We start from the raw sequence: 23,387 nt of genomic DNA on the forward strand, positions 1-23,387 counted from the left end.
CTCCTGTCCTGACTCTGCTTCATTTACCACAGAGGTTCTTAAACCTTAGCGGGCACCAGCATCCTCTGGAGGGCTTGTCACAGCACAGGCTGCTGGGCCTCACCTCCAGAACTTCTCATTGAGATCTGAAGTGGGCCTCGAGAATTTGCATTTCTAACAAGTTCCCAGATGCTACCGCTGCCCAGCGGCATACTTGGGGAACCATCAGCCACACTGTACTCTTCCCGCTCTTCGATGGCCAGGAGTCTCTGCACTGCTCTTCCCTCTGCCCTGAGAACTCTGATTTACTCAAGATTCGCTTTCTTCCATCTCTTTTAAATGACATGTTTTGAGAGGACTTCCTTGACTACCATTTAGCATCCTGTCTCCTCGCCTTGATTATTTGGTATTTTCACGGCAGGCATCGTCGTTCTTCTGTTCCCCTTGTCACGTCCAGATGGTGGACAGGTGCGCGGGCACGGAGACCTGGTTTTGCTCTGCATCCCATCCCAGCGCCGAGACCTCGCCCAGCAGGTGCAACGAGCGGATCACTGCCTGAGCAGGGAGGCTCCAGTTCCTGCTTGGGACCCTGGACAGGCGAGTCATTTCTTCTTGCCTCAGTTTCACCATCCGTAGAGGAAGGATCGGCTACGCCCACCCCTCCCGCCTCCCTGGCCGCAGGCTGGGAAAGGACAGAGCGAACGCGCCTGTGGAGCGAGACAGTCAGGGAACGCGGAGCGGAGGTACGCCGCGCTTTCCGGCGAGACCGCACCCTTACGTCTCCAGCTCCAGCGTTTGGGCCGGCGGACCCACCCCGTACTTCGCGGTTGCAGGAAGGGGCGGTGCGGGGCGGGGTCTCGAGGGCCCGTCACACCCGGAAGTGCCCGCCTGCAGCCCCGCCCCCAGCAGCGCCGGCAGGCTGAGCGAGCCAGCCGAGCGGGGCTGGCGGAGTTGGGCCACCTCGGGGGCGGGTGTGGGTGCGGCGCGGGTGAGGGGCGGCGGGCGGGTGCCCGGGCGGATGGGACGCGGCGCGGCGGGCGGGCTGGGCAGGCGTCCGCAGCTGGAATGGTGCTGGCGGCGGCGGGCGCCCGCGAGCTGAAGCCTGAGAGGAGCCGCCATGGAGATGCCGCCGCGGCCTCCCGCGTGAGTGAGCTGACGGGCGGCGGGCGGGGCCGCTGCGGCCGGGCAGGGCCGGCGGCGGGCCGGGCGGCGGGCGGAACCCAGCCTGGCTGGCGGGCGGGGCGTCACCGCGCGGTGTGCGGGGAGGTTCCTCCGCCGGTGAGCGGGAGTCTCGGGAGGGCCGGGCGTCCGCGGGATGGAGACAGGATGCGCGCGAGGCCGTCGGAAAAGGAAGCTGCAAAGTACAGACGCCGGTGCCGAGAGGAATTCCTCTCAGCTTGCCTGCTTCTCCGAATTCCTAGCAAAATTCTGTCCGAGGAGCTTGCACATCACTCGGAACGAGCCGAGCCGCGGCTGTACAGGGCATGTGACCTCTTTTACCTGGCACTGCAGAAAATCATATCCAGAAATCACAGCATCTTCTGTTTCTTTGGCACCCTGGGCGAATTAGTGTACGAACTGTCAGGCACAGGTGTCTATTTCCTTGGTACCCAAGTACAGTCAAGACCACCTGCGACAAAATTGCTTCCAGAAATAAGCTGAACAATTATGTGGGAGACATTGAAGATATTGCATTATTCAATACAAGATTTTTTTTTAGCATTTTGTTAAAAGTGGACTATAAATCCCCAGGAATTTTGAACATTTCAATTTTGATTTGCTTTCCTTAGTTTAACCTTTATGAAGTAACAAGAGCCCTTTGAATCTGACTTTTCAAACCGCCAAAAAATCTCATTCTAAGAACCGTGTACCTTTTCATGACAGCTCATTCTTGGAGCATTATTGTTTTTCACTTAGATTTGGCCAGCTTCACTCCAGGGCAGTTGTATCACACCAGCCTCTTGTGGCTATTTGGCAGAATACCAGCCAAAATATAAATATTTGGCTTGGGCTGAAAATTTTTTTGATGTTGAGTGTTTTTAGGAGCGCTCATAGGATTCTGGCACTTTTTAAAAGTGCCTTACAGAAATTTCAGCTTGAGTGGAACAGGTCAGGGAAATCTAAGGGAGTACCTACGACTCTTGAATTGACCCTCCTGGGCTGGTAGGAATAAGAGCTCAGTTGCTTGGTGATGGCTGTCGCTTTGAAGACTTTGTCACCTGGTCATGTTCTTCAGCAGGTTTGGGAAGGCTCCTGAAGCTCTAGGAAACATGATGGTGGATTGTTAGCATCATGTGTGAGCACAGCATCAGCACATGAGTTCTGCCCAGGCTCAGAGGCACGCAAGGCAGGAAATGCTACTTGTCTATAGACAACACATAGTATAGAGGGTATCCCACATAGGATGATATTTGTCGTAAACCTGCCCCCTTTATGTCAGTTCTCTGCAGTCCCTGTTTTGCTTCTGGAGCAAAGGGAGCTAAAGGAAAGAAAAGGGGGACCTTAGAATGCAGGTGAGAAAAGGGTGTGGAAAAGCAGGCTCTGGAGGGAGGGAGGAGAGATATTAAAAATCATTTAAATAGAGATAGTTAAAATGAAATAAATGTGTGCATGCAAATATTGATAAACTGAATCTAAGACATCAACTAATCAGAATTTTGGTGTTCAGCGCAGTTCTTTGCTATTGAGACTTCATCAGTAGTGCTGGAACAATGAGAGGCTGAGATGTAATGGAAAGCCTGAATGCCAACAGGGATGAAAGAATAGTTAAAGAAAACCAAAACCCAAAAAACTCTGTTCAGCCATGGGTGGCTGAAGTTGGTGAGACTTTTGTTTCTGTTCATTTAATGGTAAATACAAATAGGTTTTATTTTCATTTGGTCTATCTAGGAGAAGCCCTAATTCCAGAACTATAGTGTTTTTTTACCTTTCTGTGCATCAGAATAGTTTTTCTTCCCACCCCTTGACCTATTTGCTTCTACTCCCAATAATTTTTTTTCCTTCCACACTGAATCATGGGTGCTGGATTTGAGAAATGGCAGTTCTTAGGGAAGGAGCTCTGTCAGGCCTCGCTGTGCTAAAGCTTAGCTAGGTCAGAGGCCAGTGCAAGTTATTGGGCGGGCTCAGCTTTTCATAAGGTTAGATTTTTAGCTTGAGCTTAAAGGCAAAGAAAGTTGTTTGAGGTGGACTTAAAGTGCCTTGGATGATGTGGTTGGAAGCAGGGACTCAGATCCTCTTTGCATAAATGTCTGTCTGTTTATTCATTCCTTCTGCAAATGTTTGCATGCTAGTCTCTCCCTGGCACTGAGTGTGATACTTTTGCTTGCCCTTCTCTTTTAACAGCCAGTTTTGCATCATTTTCAAATCCCACCTTGCTCCGTTTCAGCCTGTTAGACATTGTCTTGGAGGGATGCAGGTGACTACTAGTCCAGGCTCCCTAGTTCCTTCAGATGGGCTTGTTGAGATTAGGTTTTTAAAATTTCTTCTGCTCTTTTTACTCCTTGCCTTCACATTCTTCTCATCCTTTTTGATTCTCATGTTGATTGTCATGGGCTTTATATCTCTATTATTTTTTGCATCCTTGAGTGTATGTGGCTTTTAGATTCTCCTGCATTTTCGGATCTGGGTGATATTAAGACCATGGAACATTTATTTGCCTGATTGAACCTGAAAAGTGTTCAACTAAAATTATATGTAGGTTAGCAAAGGAGTTGTCTCAGGCAATAAACTGAGATGTGTGAAAGGAATTGTAAACTGATCAGACCTGACCTCAGGAATGTTTTATACATTCTAGCTTTTACAGTTATTTTTGTAAAGGATTTTCATAATTACTAAGTTGAAGGAAGACTGTGAGTATAGGACAGAGTGCATCCCTTTGACCTCACTGAAAAGTTTTCTTGGCCTTCATTTTCCTACTGGCCCTCTTTCACAAGTTGGCTTTCTCCCTGTAGGCCTTGCTTTTTTGCTTTCCAAACATGCCTCAGATATACAGCCGTGTCTTTTTTTCAGTGCATTCCACATCACTGGAAGCTCTTGAGCGTTAGAGATGTTCAGCATAGGCAGACAAACATCTTGTTGACTGTGTTTCTAAGGGATTTAGGCAGCAGAAAATTAGTTGGATTAGAGCAGAGATTCTCATAGTTTTGGATTTCACTGACTGTAAGATTTAAAAAAAACTGAAGTCTAACATAGAATTGCTAAGTTTTTTATTTTGCCAAGTTAAAAAAAAAGATAAAATTATCAACTATCATCATCTTTTTGTAAAAGAAAGGACATTTTAGTGCCCCTCCCCAAATACAGAGAAGTACATAATCTCAGGCCAAAGGATAGTTCTCAAATTGAATACATTTAATTTTATGAAAACTTACTACATTGTCCTCATTTTGTCACAGATCAATAAAAAGTTCATTGAAACCTGATGTTTGCGATCCACTGGACCAGATGACCTTTAATGTTCATTCTAATTCTAAGATTTAATTACTATGAATTTGGAACCTTGGCATGGGTTACCCCAGTATTCATTTGTTTGCCTTTTACAACCCTTTGGAATGTATTCTTGTTTTTGTTTAACTAGTCCTAAGTGTAAATTGGGCATCTCTCAGATCATAGGCCAATCTCCTTAATGACAGACAAAGACGTTTAAAATATTCAGGAACAATAATGGCCCACATGGTGATGTTGAAAGAAGACGTGTGCATCAACATGTGTTGAAGTGTCATATATAAGGAAAATTTTGAGGTGCATTTGGGAACTTGAGAAGTGGATTCGGAAAATAGGTAGCATTTATGTAGTAGTCTCTGATTCTGGGAAATCACTCCTCCCCCTCCCACCAAATAGTCCTAAACCTCTTGTTTCTAATTTACATTTTCTTATGCACATAGTAGGCATCAGTAAATATTAGTAAGTGTGCTTTTGTGAAGGTGATTGTACATCTACTCAGCTGTGGTTACGGAACTGCACAAAGAGTGTTTATGAAAGCAAGTGAAATTCATTCTTAAGATCAGGTGGAAAGTCCTTTCGAGGTGATACAGAGAATGGAAATTGCCTTTCAGATGCTCTTCTATAGAATTCTACCAAATTCCAGATGTATTTACTGTTTATAATGAGGGAGTTCAGGTTTTTTATTCATATTTATTGGGTGCCTTCGGTGAACAGGCTTTGGGAATATCTCAGAAAACAAAACAAAGTACTTCTCCTCATGGTTGAAACTGACAGTAAACAAATACATGATACAGTTACTGTAGTGGGTGGGTCTGTGTACTTTGTGTTGTGTGCTTTTCTGTCTCGAATTTCAGGCTATGGGCATTTGCTAAAGTATTTTTTGACCAGTTCTTTTCACTGATCCTGCCTTGAAAAACAGGCCCTTGCTTGCCATGACACTACTTTTTCTTGGTTTCCTGCTCTAGTTTTTAGGTTGTTAAAGGTGATTTACTTTATTTATATTCTCATTTAATCTTGTCAACAACCTACCTTATGAAGTGTGGGTCTCTTATTATTACTGATTTTCAGAGGTTAAGTTACATTCCCAAGCTTATCAAGTAGAGGAGAAACTGGGACTCTAATCTCTCTCTGTTGATCGCTTTTTTGGCTTACATGGCTTCTGTTCGTTGGCAGTAGCTGTTTCTTCCAGATGCAGGCCTTGGCCAGTTCTTCTTTTCAATCGACTATTAATCACTAAGTTGTGGCTCCATCTGTATCTTAAACCTGGGCTCTAGATCTGTGCCTCAGTTTTGAATTTTGAGCTTCATACGGAACATTTACCCTTAGCTTATACATCAGATTCAACATGTCTAAAACTGAGTTTTCATAATGTTTGTTCTCAAACTGACTTCCCTTTATAACATCTCCACTTAGTGGAATAATCATTCTTCTGGTCCTGGATACACAAAGCCTTGGAATGGTCTTTGATTTCTCTTTCTTTCGTCATCCTCCACATTTCATCAGCTCCCAGGAACTGTACAGTGTTGATTTCAAGTGTCCATTCTGATTGCTGATACTCTGATGATACTCAAGTTTTCATCCCTTGATACCTGGATTATTTCTCCTGTTGAACTCTTAGGTATTCTCTCATCACCTTTCAGTCCACCTATTGTTTTGACACACACCGCCCCCCCCCCCGCAACATCGAGTCAAGTCACACACTTAACAAAACCAGATACCTCAGCCAGGAAGTCTCAGCCCTCCATCATTTTGGCCTTATATGTTCAAAATCATTATGTGCCTTAACCTCCCAAGGTAAATTATACCTTATCACAAGCCAGGAGTCTCCAGCCTTTTCCTATCCTGTCCTCGGTTAAAACAACTTAGAATTCCTCCAAGGCCCAGTGGAGCCCCATCCCCTTCACAAAGTCTTCCCTGCATACATCAACTCATTCTAGCTCCTCTTTGCAATTCCTATACTATTTATAATTGGTCGCGCATAATCTTGCACTTGTGTGTGGACTTCGTGCCATTCCCTGGTGGTTTCTGAAGTGCCTCCTCACTTGGCTGGTAACTGGAGAAGGTTTCTGTGTTCAGCATCCTAATCCCTCACCCTGCTTAGTGTAGGGCAGCAGTGGGCTAGGCAGTGCTTACCTACTTGATTTATTAACAGTGGTGGTGGTCTGGAGTATTGCCAATAACTTTTAATTTAGTGTTGCAATTAAAAATGAAGAAGGCCAAGAAAATCCATAAAAATGTATCTCTATGTTCAGTTTAGCTCCTAACCCCAACATTTTTCTTCTTAACTGTGTTTACATTCACATAGTGTTTAGTGCTTATATAGTTCCTGAGGCAAGTAGGTGAGGTGTCACTATCTTTGACTTTCATATTACATTTCCTATTAGACATATCTGTGGAATAACAAAACCTTATTTTATAAGTACACAGTCTGAAGCCCAGAGAGGCTAAGGGACTAATCCAAGGTCACTTGGTTAGTATCTACAGGCTAGGATTGCAGCTCATGTCTTCCAGCTGATTTTGCTCCTCTTCCAGTGCCTTTTCATTAAATGCCGGAAAATGTAGCCCAGTCAACTGAATATGCCAAGTCAAGGTGCTGCCCCCTTACCAGCCAAGTGATGGTAATAGGAAAAGTGGCAAAAGAAAGGTCAGGAATGAGAGTGATAGAAGACATGGAAACGTTTGAAATGGATCGTCAACCTTCTCCTCCCTATTTTAGCACCTCACAGGTATCCCACTCTGACAATGCTGTGTTAATTGTTTATAACATATCCTTTAAAATAAGACTGATCTTGCATAAGACATGCTTTTACCCTGGTCGCTTTCCTGGTAGTAGTCACCATCAGGGACAAAAAGTGCCAGGTTGTCCTCTGTCTGTCACGTAGGTGAGAGGAAGCGGGGTTGACCTGAAGCAGAGCATTTTACAGCTCTGTTGTTCTGGCATCAGAGAGCTTCGTCACCTCTGCACCTCAGAGTCCCAGCTACCTCCACCTGCCGGTGTTTCTCTCGAAGGCCATGTCCTGGTCCTGGGGGAGGACAGGGCGAAGGCCCCCCTCCATCCTCCGGAAGGTTCAGCACTCCGCTTTAAGTGCTAAGCCGTTTTAGTAAAATTGACCATGGCCAGCTTTTCTAGACTTTTCCTTTCCAGCTCTGGGAAATTGGAAACATAACTTTTAGCAATACTTGTACTATACTAATGTATTCAGTGGCATTGTTATGATGTTGTCTGTACGGTGTTCTGTGACTGGAGAGGAGTTTTTTTATCTCACAAGATGCTTCACATTCAGTTCTAATATGTCATATTAGGTCATATTTGGTAATATGACCATATGTTCATTGATTACCGTTAGTCTGCTGGGTCTGTACCTAATAAAAGTGTAAGTTCCAAGCACTTGAAAAAAATTTGCAGAGCAGGTCTTTTTGCATGTAGCTAATTGCAAAAACTGAAAGCACAACTCTACCACGAAGCAAAATGTTTCCAGTGCAGAAAGCCTCCCACTTTTACAACTCTAAGTAATACGGTGGTTATTTGGGTGAGGTGAAGAATGTGAGTGTATTTTGTTAGGAAACTGTAGAGTGGCACAACAAGTATTAAAGTATGAGTTATGGTTGAATCTCTACTTTTTATATCCTGGACTTGTTATGGGAGCAATGTTCTTATGATAATCAGCTTCCAAATGCAAGTTTAGCTCAGAAGACAGCAGAGAAAATAGAAGAGATATAAAGTAATGGAGAACTTCATAGCAGTATAGCATGGATGGTGACTTTGAAAACATCAGCTGCTGACGTGAACTTGGCAGAAATTTATAAGTAATGGTGGGTGACTCATTGCAAGCAGGGGAGTCTTGCAGCTTTTGAGGTGAACAGGCAAAGGGGAGAGTAGAGATGGTGGCCACCCAGGGGCTGAGTATTTGTCCTGAATGTGAAAATGTCTGGTCCCCTGTTCAATTTTTCAGCTGCATCATTCACATGACTTACAGCATTATTTCCACCAGAAAACCTTGAAAACATAAACAACCTATTTCCTAAAGTGTTCGCTCTCGATCTGAGATGATTGTCCTGTGGTGGGAGGTAAGTGGGTGGTGGGGCATATTACATCATCCTCTTTTTAAAAAAATCGTACACAGCTGTCTTTCCCCCCTACTCCTGGAGATGCTGTCATTCTGATATGCCTAGACCTGTAAAAAGGGCTTGCCTGAATCTTCACATGAAGAGGGATGGTTATGGGTAGTTTAGAAAAATTGCTTGGGTCATGTGGTTGTTCTGTCCATCGGAAATCACTATTCCAGAGCAAATAATATGCATCTAAAGAAACTGTATGTTATTTCTAAGATGTTCTCAGAATTTTTGCAGGAGGTTTAAACCTTTGGTTGGTTGTGGAATCTTGACTGTTGGAAGGAGACAACCCTTATTAGAGTCTTTGCCTCCTCCCTTGAGAATTCAGTTATTGGCAGTAGTGTGTTCTTAGGCAGAGTTAGAAAGTTACCCGGTCTGAGAAGCCAACCTTGCCTACAGCTGGGAATTTGTAGAAGAGTCAGTCGTGGAAGGAAGCCTGTCGGATTATCTGTTAGCAGTGTTCTGGGATCCAAACCCTTGAACTCTCAATTATTGTAGAATACGTGTTGTAACAACAGGCTGTTGGGTAGTTTTAACACTGGCTTATGGGATGTAGAGTTGGGGGAAAGACTTAAAAATGAAAGAACCTTGAAAAAGTATCTCCTCCAGATAGTTTAAAGAATATGGTTCTCATAGTGAGGAGCTTTTCTGGAAAAGGCTAGCCCTTCGCTTCACAAGGGAAGCAGGGAGGTGTAACTGTACTTAATGGTGTAACTTAAAAGGTAAACCTTTCCCTCCCACTTGGTTGCTTTCTAGTGGATGTTCATCTTCCACATCTGTAATTTTAGATATGATGTATCATTTTCTGTTACTCAGTCCTGCTTCTGAACGAGAGACCATCTGACACAAAACCATATAGGAAATAGAAAATTGTGGAAAGGACTTTAGTGTTGAAAATGTAGACCTGTGGCAGGGTGCTGCATTTGTAAGGGGCTCTCAGTACAGACAACCCTTAAAAGAATGCGGTGTTGGGCTTCCCTGGTGGCGCAGTGGTTGAAAGTCCGCCTGCCAATGCAGGTGGACGCGGGTTCGTGCCCCGGTCTGGGGAGATCCCACATGCAGCGGAGCGGCTGGGCCCGTGAGCCATGGCCGCTGAGCCTGCGCGTCCGGAGCCTGTGCTCCGCAATGGGAGAGGCCACAACAGTGAGAGGCCCGCATACCGCAAAAAAAAAAAAAAGAATGTGGTGTTATTTCTTATTTGTTCCTTTAAGCCTTCAAATGGAATCTTTTCTTTGCAGAGTTTCTGGAGTATTAGAGAAGTGGGAGCTAAAAATATTTAGCTTTAAGAAAGAAAGCAGCAATATAAACATTGGTTGTTGTATGGTATCTGTCTTAAAGTTAATTCTTTAATGCAGGAAGTTTTAATTCCCAATTTCTTAAGCAAATATAAACACTCTTGACTCTTTAGTGATATTCTTTGTAGGGCAGAGTTGCTTTTGTTTCCATGCTGAGCATTGAAAGGCCTTCTATGATAGTTTTGCCAGTCCTCGATATTATATTTTCCCTCTGTTGTAAACTTAAGTAATTAAATTTGAAGCAGATATAAATATCATTAACTTGCTACATATGTGGATATTTGGTGTTACATGGTCAGAAAGTTTGTGTAGGTTGCATATACCTACATAATTTCCCCTTTTCCTACTGTTTTCTTAATGAAAAGGTGGTGGAAATGGCATTATGAGAATACATCTTATACCAAAGAGTGTGTCCCCACTTCCCTCTGCCAGATCTGGATGTTCTTTCTTTCTTGGCTTCTAGCTCTTTTTCTTAGGCCGGGTGTAACTCACCCCTCTATGCGTGTGTGCATGCGCACGCAGTCACAAGTAGAGTGCACCATCCTATACTCCCTTCCACTCCAGCTGTGGACTCACCCACTGGAGGCAGCAATGGCACTAATTCGTTTGTAAGGTCCCTCTAGAAACTCAATTGGTGGGGTAGCAGCTCTGATGTCCACTTCTAGTGGGTGAGCCCTCAAAGGATCAGGTATCCCTCAATAAGTGTTGATTCTGGGGGAGGGGGAACAAGCAAGGATAACTTCTATGGTTAATGCTGGGTTATCTTAATGTTCAAGTACCCAAGTTTCATGGCTTCATGTACCACATTTCTGTCTCCAGCTAGATTTTTTTCTCTCAAACTCTGGACTCCTGTAATCATCTGCCAATTTGAGAACATCTTCACTTGGAAGTCTGATATCTTAAAACCAACATGTGTAAAAACTGAGCCCTTGATCTTCCAACTTCCAGACTGGTTCTATCTGCAGCCTCGTCCATTCAATTAATGGAAAGTCAATGCTTCTAGCTACTCAGGCCAAAAAACTTGGAGTCATTCAGACTTCACTGACATGGCACGTGCCTTCTGTCAACAGATCTTATTAGCACTCCTGTAAAATATTTCCAGAACTCAGGCACTTCTCATCACTGCTCCTGCCTCCACTGCTGCTACGCTGTTCTGAGCCACTGTCACCTCCTCCTGCGTTGCCCTTCTCAGTAGCTTCCCTCTTTTCATCTTTGACCCATAGAGAGTATTCTCAACCAGCAGCCAAAATGATCCTTTGAAAACATAAGTTGGGTTGTGTCACTGTTCTGCAGTACCTTGCCATTTCACTCAGGGTAAAAGCTAGTGTACCCAAATTATTTTCTGCCTCCATCTCTTTATCTGTTATATGGGGATAATAATAGTAATTAGCTCACTCAGGGTAAAAGCTAGTGTCCTACATGATCTGTACTCCCCTCTCCAGCCCTGCTCTCATGTCCTGGAACACACGAGGTGCATACTGGCCTTTGCTCTAGTTATTCCTTCTGTCGGGGCCTTCTCCCACCTCCTGGTCCTCATTCTAATCTCAGTTCTCAATTTGGCCTGCCCTGTTCACCCTGTTTAATACTGCAAGTTCCATCACTCCATCACCATCACCCCCATACTCCTCACTCGCTTTACCTGGCTCTCTTTCTTTTTTCCGTAGTTCTTAATTTCTAACGTGCCACTGACTCTACTGGTCTGTTGTGTGTATTGTCGATGCCCCCCAACCCCGCCTACCCCCCGACTCCAAGCTCCCTGAGGACAGGGATTTTTATTTTGTTTATTGATGTATTCCTTGTGCCTAGAATAGTGCTTGGTACATAGTTGGCACTCAAAAATTATTTGCTGAATTAATAAAATAATGTTTAAAGAATGAATTATCCTTTCAGAAATGGGTCAGGAAAGGAAGAGGTGTGAAAAGAAATGGTGCAATAAATAATGATGTTTGCCTTTTGTTCTTTGTGTGATGTATATACAAGTATGATTTTTTTAGGCTTAATTTGGTATCCTAATTTATTAAACTTTAATAGCTTTATTAAGGTATAATTTACATACCATAAAATTCACCCATTATAATTGTGATCGTAGTAAGTTTCTAGAGTTGTGCAACCATCTCCTCAAAAAGTTCCTTTTGTCCGTCCATATGCAGTTGACCCTCCCCACCATGGCACCCTGATTTCATTTGTTAATTTTTTTGCTCCCAGATTTCGAAAGAATAATTTATACAGCAATACTAACATAGCTTTGTACTCTTAAAAATTATACATTTAAATATGATATTAACTATCCATTGCTTAATGTAGGAAATGGTGTTGAACATTAGTGAAAAGAATGGCCTTGAAGGTCAGACTAGCTGCACTCTTATCAGCTCTACCATTTACCCAGATTGTTTTCTGCCTCAATCTCTTTATCTGTTACATGGGGATAATAATAGTAATTAGCTCACAGAGTTGTTGTGAGGATTAAACAAACAATGAAAGAAAACTTAGTACAGTGTCTGCCTTAAAGTTAGTACTCAGTGAACAGTTAAAGTAGGTCCAAAGTATATGGAGTAAATAAACTTGCAGGTAGAAAACAAAATTCAAATCAGATTCTAAACTTCTGAAGTGTGTGTAAAATACAACTGAGTTCCTGTCTTGGTTTGTAAATAGGCCCACTGCAGAATGTAAAAGCAGGTTAATTTCTAACAGAGAAAATCATTTCTCAGCATTTCTTTTGAAGGTATCTGCTAAACCATGTTTACTGAATTTTCTGTGCCCATCTTTGAGAGATCTTTGAAACCAGGGAGGTAATTATCTACTTTTTTGTTAAAACCACAGTGACCATCAGAAAGTGTTCTGAATTGTGTTTTAGTCTTGGGTTGAAAAATGCTGTGAGACTTCCTCTAAATGAGTAGGGGAGGAGGGCATTCATTGTATCTCTTGTAGCCTGGTAAGTCTGAACTAAACTATCTTTAATAAGATCTTTTTCTGTGTCTTGTTATTTTCTTCTATGTACAGATGCACAAAGCAGGGTCATCAGAAGCCTCTCGATTCAAAAGATGATAATACCGAAAAACACTGCCCGGTGACAGTGAATCCTTGGCATATGAAGAAAGCCTTTAAAGTCATGAATGAATTAAGAAGGTATTATTACGTTAACATGCCTTTATTTTTCACTATAAAGTGAATATATTCCCCACCCCTCATTTTTGCTTTGTTTGACACAGAGAACATTTAAAGGTTTTTCTGCAAGTTTTTTAAAGGAAGGAAGAGAGCAAAAAACTTTTTCAGAAGTGTGAATGGTATAAGGCTGCTCTGTTCACTATGGTAGCCACTAGCCACATGTGGCTAGTCTGAATTGAGGTGCTCTGTAAGTGGAAAATACATAATGGATTTTCAAGACTAACTACAAAAAAAAAGTAAAATATTTATTAATAAGTTTTAAAAATAATACACTTTGAAATGATATCGATTATTCTAATATTGGATATTTTGGGTTAAATAGAATTTTACTTAATTCTATGAAATTAATTTCACTTGTTTTTATTTTTAAATGGGATTACTAGAGAATTCTGACTTGCATTATATTTCTATTGGACTGGCTGGTCTAGGGTTTCTAACTTTTCATCGCAAAGCATATGAAAACTTTTATTAAAATTTTTTTTATTGAATAGTTAATTTATAACATCATATTAGTTTCAGGTGTACAACATAGAGACTCAACATTTTTATAGATTATACTCCACTTAAAGTCACCACAAAATAATGCGTATATATCCTTGTGGCCTATCCATTTTATACATAGTAGTTTGTACCTCTCAGTCAAATCCACTACCCCATCCTGCCTCTCCCGTTCTTCTCCCACTGGTAACCACTTGTGAGTCTGTTTCTGTTTTGCTATATTCACTAGTTTGTTTTCTTTTTTAGATTCCACATATGAGTTATAACATAGAATATTTTTCTTTCTCTGACTTATTTCATTTAGCATAATACCCTCTAGGTCCATCCATGTTGTTGCCAATGGCAGAATCTCATTCTTTTTTATGGCTGAGTAATAGTCCATTGTGTATATATACCACATCTTCTTTATTCATTCAACTGTTGATGGACAGTTAGGTTGCTTCTACATCTTGGCTATTGTAAATAATGCTGCTCTGTACATTCAGATGCATGTATCTTTTCGAATTAGTGTTTTCATTTTCTTCAGATGTATACCCAGGATTAGAAGTGCTGGTAGTTCTATTTTCAGTTTTTTGAGAAACCTCCATAGTGTTTTCTGTAGTGGCTGTACCAAGTTATATTCCCACCAATAGTGTAAGAGTGTTTCCTTTTCTCCACATCTTTGTCAACATTGGTTATTTGTAGATTTTTTGATGATAGCCATTCTGACAGGTGTGAGGTGATATCTCATTGTGGTTTTGATTTGCTTTTCTATGAAAATTGCAGATGTTGAGCATCTTTTCATGTGTCTGGCCATTTCTATGTCTTCTTTGGAAAATGTCTATTCAGGTCCTCTGCCTATTTTTTAATCAGATTGTGTTTTTGATATTGAATTGTATGAACTGTTTGTGTATTTTGGATATTAACAGCTTATCAGACATATCATTTGCACATATTTTCTCCCATTTAGTAGGTTGTCTTATCATTTTGTCAATGATTTCCTTTGCTGTGCAAAAGCTTTTAAGTATAATTAGATCCCATTTGTTTATTTTTGCTTTTGTTTGTTTTGCCTTAGGAGACAAAAAAAATATTGCTACGATTTGTGTCAAAGAGTGTTCTGCCTATGTTTTTTTCTAGGTTCTTTATGGTTTCGGGTCTCTATTTAGGTCTTTAATCCATTTTGAGTTTATTTTTGTATATGGTTTGAGAAAATGTTCTACTTTCATTCTTTACATGTAGCTGTTCAGTTTTCCCAGCACAGCTTGTTGAAGAGACAGTCTTGTCTCCATTGTATATTCCTGCCTCCTTTGTTGTACATTAATTGACCATAGATGGTCAATTCTTTATTCTGTTCCACTGATCTATGTTTCTGTTTTTGTGCCAATACCATGCTGCCTTGATTATGGTACTTTTTAGTCAGGGAGTGTGATACCTCCAGCTTTGTTCTTTTTTTCTCAAGACTGCTTTGGCTGTGCAGGGTCTTTTGTGGTTCCATATAAATTTTAGGATTATTTGTTCTAGTTCTGTGAAAAATGTCATGGGTATTTTGATAAGCATTGCATTAAATTTATAGATTGCTTTGGGTAGTGTGGACATTTTAACAATATTAATTCTTCTTATCTATGTACATGGGATATCTTTTCATTTCTTTGTATCATCTTCTTTTCCTTCGTCAATATTTTATATTTTCAGAGTGTAGGTCTTTCACCTCCTTGGTTAAGTTTATTCTTAGGTATTTTATTTTTTTTTGGTGTGATTTTGAATGGGATTGTTTTCTTACTTTTTCTGATAATTCATTATTAGTATATAGAAAAGCAACAGACTTCCATATATTAATTTTGTCTCCTGCAAATTTACTAAATTCATTTGTTAGTTTAATATTTTATTGGTGGAGACTGTTAGGGTTTTCTTTATATAGTATCATGTCATCTGCAAGTAGTAACAGTTTTACTTCTTCCCTTCCAATTTAGATTCCTTTTATTTCTCTTTCTTTTCTGATTGCTCTGGCTAGGACTTCCAATACTATGTTAAATAGAAGTGGGAAGAGTGAGCATCCTTGTCTTGTTCCTGATTTTAGAAGAAAAGCTTTCAGCTTTAATCGTTGAGTATTATGTTGGCTAACGGTTTATCATAAATGGCCTTAATTATGTTGAGATATGTTTCCTCTGTACCCACTTTGGTGAGAGTTTTTATCATGACTGGATGTTGAATTTGTTGAATACTTTTTTTGCATCTATTGAGGTGATCATGTGATTTTTATCCTTCCTTTTGTTAATGTGGTATATCACATTGATTTATGGGTGTTGGACCATCCTTGCATCCCTGAAATAAATTCCACTTGATCGTGGTATAAGATCCTATTTATATATTGTTGAATTCGGCTTCGTAATATTTTGTTGAGGATTTTTGCATCTGTATTCATCAGATATATTGGCCTGTAATTTTCTTTTTTTGTAATATCTTTTTCTGGTTTTGGTATCAGGGTAATTAATGGTGGCCTTGTAGAATGAATTTGGGAGTGTTCAATCCTCTTTAATTTTTTGGAATAGTTTGAGAAAGATAGGTATTAGCTCTTCTTTATATGTTTGGTAGAACTACCCTGTGAAGCCATCCTGTCCTGGACTTTTGTTTGCTGAGAGGTTTTTTTTATTACAGATTTAATTTCATTACTAGCGATTGGTCTGTTCAAATTGTCTGATTCTTCTTGATTCAGTCTTGGCAGTTTGTATGTTCCTGGAAATTTGTCCGTTTCTACTAGGTTGTCTAATTTGTTAGCATATAACTGTTTGTAGTATTCTCTTATGATTTTTTTGTATCTCTGTGGTATAGGTTGTTATTTCTCCTCTTACAGTTTTTATTTTATTTGAGTCCTCTCTTCTTGCTGGTGAGCCTGGCTGAAAGTTTTATCAATTTTGTTTATCTTTTAAAAAAACTCTTGGTTTCATTGTTTTTTGTTTGCTTTCTTTTTTGTTTGTTTAGTCTCTGTTTTACTTATTTTCTCTTTGATCTTTATTATTTCCTCCCTTCTGATGACTTTGGGCTTTGTTAGTTCTTCTTTTTTTAAATTTCTTTAGATGAAGATTAGGTTGTTTGAGATTTTTCTTTTGTCTTGAGGAAGGCCTGTATCACTATAAACTTCCCTCTTAAAACTGCTTTTGCTGCATTCCATAGATTTTGGAAAGTTGTGTTTCCATTTTCATTTGTCTTGAGGTATTTTCTGATTTTCTCTTTGATTTCTTTATTGACCCATTGGTTTTTTTAGTAGCATGTTTAGTCTCCATGTGTTTGTGCTTTTCCCATTTTTCTTTTTGTATTTGATTTCTTGTTTCATACTGTTGTGGTTGGAAAAAATGCTTGATATAATTGTGTCTTCTCAAATTTGTTGAGACTTGTCTTGTGGCTTAGCATGTGATCTATCCTGGAGAACATTCCATGTGTACTTGAAAGTACATTCTGCTGTTTTGGATGGAATGTCTTGTAGATATCTTTTAAGTCCAACTGGTCCAATGTGGTGTTTAAGACAACTGTTTCCTTATTGATTTTTTGTCTGGATGATCTGTCCATTGATGTCAGTGGGGTGTTAAAGTCCCCTCCTATTATTGTATTATTGTCAACATCTCCCTTTATGTCTGTTAATATTTGCTTTATATATTTAGGTGCTCCTGTATTAGGTGCATATATGTTAATGAGTGTTACATCCTCTTCTTGTATTGATCTCTTTATTTATAATGTCCTTCTTTGTCTTTTGTTATAGACTTTGTTTTAAAGTCTGGTTTGTCTGATATGAGTATTTCTACTCCTGTTTTCTTGTGATTTCCATTTGCATGAAATATAAGAAAACTTTTAGACAGAGAAAAATGTAAATCTCTCTTTGGTGGTGGTGGTGGTGGTAGTGTTAGTAATTTGGGGAAGTAGTGACCTGCCCATTGCTAAGTACTTCTCAAATATGTTAAGAGTCACTGCAATGAAAGAGTGACTTTAAAAGCTGATTGAAAAATGAGTAGGTTTTTTTTTTTTTTTTTGTGGTACGCGGGCCTCTCACTGTTGTGGCCTCTCCCGTTGCGGAGCACAGGCTCTGGACACGCAGGCTCAGCAGCCATGGCTCACAGGCCCAGCCGCTCCACGGCATGTGGGATCTTCCCAGACCGGGGCACGAACCCGCGTCCCCTGCATTGGCAGATGGACTTTCAACCACTGCACCACCAGGGAAGCCCCCGAGTAGCTTTTTTTTAATTAAAAGACTAATGTGTGTATTAACAGGCTTGGTTTTATTTTCTTAGCATTTTGTGAAAGACATATATTTTCCCATCATTCCCTTTGTGAAAGTACATATATTTAAAAGCTTGGGCTAAGAAGGAAGTGACTTAAACTTTCCTTTAATCTCTCTATGCTATATCTTCCTGAAAGCCCATCCTTTTTTTTTTGTTCCATCATTTGTTTGTTTCTTCTTTAATTAAAGATTCAGTAAATATTCATCTGCTGGGTGCTGGAGATACAATGGTAAGCCAAAACAGACATGGCTGCTACCCTCATGGGGCTTATGATTGACTGCAGGAAGCAGGCATTAATCAAAGAATCACACAAATAATTTACTGTAAATTTTAATGACAGTAACTGCTACAGGGAGGGCTATGAAGTTAGATAACAGTGGTCAGGGAAAGCTTCCCTGAGAAGATAAGAATAATTGTGCTGAGATCAAAAGGAAAAGAGAAGTAAGGAAATGAAGTCAGGCATAGGGAATGGCAGTGTTCAAGTCTTGTGGTGGGAGTGAGCTATCCTCCTGGAGGAGCTGAGGGGTAGCTGGAGTGCAGATGGCTGGAGGGTCATGGCAAGAGAGGAGGCTGAGTGAGTAGGTGAGGGCCAGCATTCTTAGAGCCTTCTGCATTTTGGTCTTTATCAGGAGTTGCCGTGGGAGAAGCCATTGGAGAGTTTTAAGCAGGGATGTGACATGATCAGATCAGATTTGTATTTTGAAAAGAACACACTGGCTGCTGGGTGGAGCATGGATTGGAGAGAGAGAGATAAGAGAAAATTAAACTAAATAATAGATATTAGATTTGTTTCCTAGTGCTGTTCTGACATCAGTTTCAGTAAGTAGGTTTTCATTTAGTTTTTGGGAGAAAATATAGCTGGGGTAATCCAGCAGGTCTGCCCATGCTGTTTCAGTTAATCTCGTTGCAAAAGTAGTTATTAGAATGTAAAATGAAATGGTTATTAAGTGACACTGAAGGAAAAGTAAGAAAAATAGTCTGGTTATTTTGAGACATTTTCTTTTTCTTTGAAAAATCTAGAAAGACTGACTTTTAATAGGCCTATTCATGTTACTTTTCCCCCCACTCCCATGGGGCTGGTAGCCAGACCTTCCACTGATGTGTGAGTGGGCCCCTGTTGACGAAGGTCTCAGTCACTAAACTACAGGGAGTGCCACACCTAGCTCTCCTTCCTGAGGTGAATGACCCGAGTTTTCGGACAAACTCTTTGGCCTTGGGCCAGTTGTTTTACTTTTTTGAGCCTTAACTATAAAATGAGGGGAGCGGATGGAATGCAGTCTAAGGTTCATTGCTGCTCTGACGTTCTTTTAGCCTGTGAGGTTTTTTCCTGCTTCCCTGCGTGTGGTGCACCTTGTCTCATCCTGGGATTACTTAGCTGTAGCCGTCATTCAGCTGTTTGTACCATTTTGGGGGTGAACTGTATGGCTGTGGAACAGTATGTTTTTGATCTTTGTGTTGCACCATTTCAGTAGCTAGCATGTAACCAGGCTGATAGTTGATGTTGATTTTCAGAACGAAGAATGACCTTTGAATAGCTGAGTCTTGGCTGCCACATCCACAACAAGGATTGTTTTAATGAAGTCAACGACTGCTAGTGTTTTAAAAAATGAGCTCACTTTGAGGCTCATCAGCACTTTTTTTTTAAAATGTCATTCCCTTTTCTCTTACCCCTTATTGCCAATTTTATGTAATTCTGTTTTTTAAGAAATAAATTTATTTATTTATTTTTGGCTGTGTTGGGTCTTCGTTGCTGTGCGCAGGCTTTTCTCTCGTCACGGTTAGTGGGGGCTACTCTTTGTTGCAGTGCGTGGGCTTCTCATTGCAGTGGCTTCTCTTGTTGCGGAGCATGGGCTCTAGGAGTGTGGGCTCCGTAGTTGTGGCTTGTGGGTTCTAGAGCGCAAGCTCGGTAGTTGTGGCACATGGGCTCAGTTGCTCCGTGGCATGTGGGATCTTCCCAGACCAGGGATTGAACCCGTGTCCCCTGCATTGGCAGGCGGATTCCTAATCACTGCACCACCAGGCAAGTCCCAGTAATTCTTAAAAAAAAACAAAACAAAAATAAATCTCTGAAGAAACCTACTCCTTGTACAGCTGAAAATCTTTTGTCATTTCCTGTCCTTGCATCAACTTCCTGCTGCCAGAAATAGGAGCTGAGAGTGGCTTCCTGACTTCTGGGAAGGGAGAGCTTCCTTGTTCTCTCCATTCTGCTCTTGGGCTGTCACCTCTAATAGGTAGAATATCAGCTGTACCCTAGAGAGTGTTGTTATTAACCTTTGGCTAATGAAAGAGAAATTTTAGAGGTAAAAGTCACTTTTCTTCCAATTATACTTGGTGTAAGGTATGGTTATGGGAATAGGAGGACAGGAGTTTTGTAAAGTTTAAGTTATAGAATTTTTTTTAATATAAATTTTATTTATTTATTTATTTATTTTTGGCTGCGTTGGGTCTTCGTTGCTGCACACGGGCTTTCTCTAGTTGCAGCGAGCGGGGTCTACTTTTCGTTGCAGTGAGTGGGCTTCTCATTGCGGTGGCTTCTCTTGTTGCAGAGCATGGGCTCTAGGCGTGCGGGCTTCGATAGTTGTGGCCCATGGGCTTCAGTAGTTGTGGCTTGAGGGCTTTAGAGCGCAGGCTCAGTAGTTGTGGCGCACGGGCTTAGTTGTTCCTCGGGATGTGGGATCTTCCCAGACCAGGGCTTGAACCCATGTCCCCTGCATTGACAGGCAGATTCTTAACCACTGTGCTGCCAGGGAAGCCCCAAGTTATAGAATTATAACTTGAGTTTAACTTAAGAATTATAATTTAAATTTATAAAAATGGAATGTTACATTTTCTTTAAACTAGTTTTTCATTTCTTTTAGACAGGAGGCCCAGATATAGCTCTATGCCTCAGTCCAATACGAGTTTGAATAACTTGCAATTATTGGTTTTAAAAACCCTGTGGTCACTTCTAAACGGTGTAGTCAGCAAGTATTTATAAGTACCTGGTTCTCCTTTGAAGTCAGCTAGCACACCCAGAGGCTGTGTGGGAGCCAGAGCCAGTGTCTGATGTGGCCCCTGCCTTTCGAGTGACCTGATTGTGCAGGAGATGTAGAGAAGAGGATGAGGTGGTGGAATATCGTGTGCAAAATGTGGGTCCTGAAAAGGACTCTCACAAGAGAAATTCACAAAGGTGGTTTCGGTTGGGCCTGATAGGGATGCAGTAGGATTCATACAAAGGACTGGAGAGTAAAGGCAGTTCCTGGTCTGGATAATTGCACAAGCTAGGGTCGGGCTAAATGTAACCTGTTTGGTAAAATGAATCAAGAAGAGTTCATGCTGGGGAGTCTGTAGAAAAGGTCAGAATTATGGCAGGCTTAAACAGTGTGATTCATTGGGATTTAATTCCAAGGACAGTGGGAATCAGTGAAGGTTTTTGAGAAAGGGTGTAGCATCATAAGACTAATGATGTCGAGAAACAGCCTGGCAGCGTAGTGAAAGGTGAGTCTTGTACAGCAACGCATCTCTGGTGGGGAATTCAGCTCTGTACATTTCCTAGGCATGGCTTGGCAGGAGGAGGAGTTTTTCAAAGGACTAACACACTGACATTTTCAAAATCAAAGGAATAGACCTTTACAGAGTGCTTACTCTATGTATTGGGCCTGTGGAGCAGACAGAGAAGCAGGCTGTGCCCTGGACACACATTTGCTTGAGGACATTACACCGTGAGCTTTTTGAGATGACCAAAAAGGAACTGTCAGATTTAATGTTTTGTGTTTAAAGTAAATTAAAAAAAAAAAGTCTGTTTCCTAGGATATGGGATAAGACCGGACTTGAGTTTTAAAAGTTCCAATGAGTATTACTGGGGGGGGGGGGGAGGGCAACCTATTATTTGTTTAGAAGAAAGCTAATATTGATCCTTAAGTTGCATTTAGGAGTTGAAACTTTTTAGTAAGGATAAGTCTTATGAAGCAGTTTGAATGTTTGCCTGTATATCACACAGAAGCCATAAACATTTAATCGTTCAGTTACAATAGCATTTCTTACATTCCAGAAGATAATTTAAACAGAAGATCCTGAATCCCTCTCTTAAGGGAATGCTTACTGTATTTTTCCCCCAGGACTTTTAGCCATTGTGGACCCAGATCACTACTAGGATTATATCTGTTGTGCATCTATGAAAACTTTGAGTTTGTGTCTCTTCTTTGGTTATTTGTACTTTGTTGCTTAGGTTGCAAGTGAATTAAACAACAAACTGAAGTGAGACTACCTTTTCATAGCTTTATATTACTGTTTTTGAAAGAGATTTAGGAAATTACACAGGGTGTGAATTTTTTTTATCACTAATGTATGTATATATATTTCTGTAGTAAAACATTGTCAGTTTCTTTTGTTTTTATATTGTACTAAAGTAGAATATAAAACATTCCTTGAAGGACAGAGCAGTTGGGAAGGGTCCCTAAATCAAGCAAACTTGTTTATTTAAGAAAGTTTAAGAGACATTTTGAAGCTAACAGTCTCAATTTAACTGGAAATCTTCTATAGTGTATCTTAAGTACTTGTGATAGACTTCTTATTAGGTGGTGTTTGTTGAGCATGGATAGAATCATTAAACATTTCAAAGATGTGAAGAATGGATGGTAGTGAATGAATTTGCTTCTGTTTCGTCTTCTCTTTCCCGGTGTGGGGTGCTGTGCTGCCTCAGGGTTTGCGTTCAGCATCCCCTCCTAAGTCAGAAAATCGGAAGATGCCACCTTGGCTGTTTTTCTTTTAAATTATTATAGCTAAGAGTATCTAGCTCATGTTTTATTTCACCAAGTTTTTTTAAAAAGTAACTTTTAATAAGGAAGTTTTCTTTGTACATATTCTCCATTTTCTACATGTAGTCGAGCTTTTATCACACATGTTCAGAAACTCACTCCTGCCATTTCTGTTTCCCCTCTCTGAAATCCTCATCTCTCCATTTTGCCTCCTCCCCATCACCTTTTCCCTGTCACTCATATCTTCTTTCACTTTATTTCTAATTATTCTTTTCATCTCCTCTCAACTGTGACCAAGTATTCTTAGAAGTCCTCAAATCTGGAGTTGTTACCTTCCCTTCTCGACAAATGCTCGGTAATGTGCTTCCCTCCACATCTTCCTGTGGCTCAGTTTTGTCACTTTTCCGTGTCATTCTGTTCTCTTGATTCTATGTGAGATTCTCTATTCTGGGATCCTTTTCTAGTTTAAGGCAGTTTCTAAATCACTGACTGTAGTAGGTTTTCATACGAGTTTCCAAGTTGACTGTCATCCTTTCCTGCTTCCTGTTAGAAAATCTCAGCAGGTGCAAATCTGTTGAAGGGGCTGTGCTGTTTTTTAGGGCTCTAATTGTGGTGGTGAGTCTTAGTAAGCCCAACAGCTAGGTTTTCCCTGTGCTTCACTGCCACAGAAATTCAAATTCAAACCATCATTGTTTTCAGATGAAGAAGGTGATGGTGGTGACACTTGTTATGGAGTTGTGTTGCTCTTCAAGATTATTGACATTTTAGCTAGGTTGCATCTCCCTTGTCTGTAAATGACACTGTCGGGTTTTGGAGGTTTGGTTAAATATAACTGATTTAAGTCAGTGATCAGGAAGCCTTTCACCTTTAAAACGGCTTGTTTTCATTCCCCACCTCCCTTCTTCCTGAGC

General features: G+C 40.8%; 1 protein-coding gene across 2 annotated transcripts in view; it reads left to right on the plus strand.

The window, feature by feature from the left end:
- Positions 1-838: 838 nt before the first annotated feature.
- The window catches only part of KLHL2 (kelch like family member 2), a 124,836-nt gene continuing 102,287 nt past the window's right edge, over positions 839-23,387 (plus strand). Inside the window, exons 1-2 of one of the 2 annotated variants that reach the window (XM_081238333.1) lie at positions 839-1,122; positions 12,828-12,953. In XM_081238333.1, the coding sequence (XP_081094459.1) occupies positions 1,097-1,122; positions 12,828-12,953 (152 nt within the window). In that variant the 5' untranslated portion in view covers positions 839-1,096. The remainder of the gene's footprint in view (positions 1,123-12,827; positions 12,954-23,387) is intronic. The other variant, XM_081238332.1, reaches the window with a different exon arrangement.

Source organism: Mesoplodon bidens (assembly GCF_964165515.1).
Source record: "Mesoplodon bidens genome assembly, chromosome: 1".
NCBI classification, from domain to species: Eukaryota; Metazoa; Chordata; class Mammalia; order Artiodactyla; family Ziphiidae; genus Mesoplodon; species Mesoplodon bidens.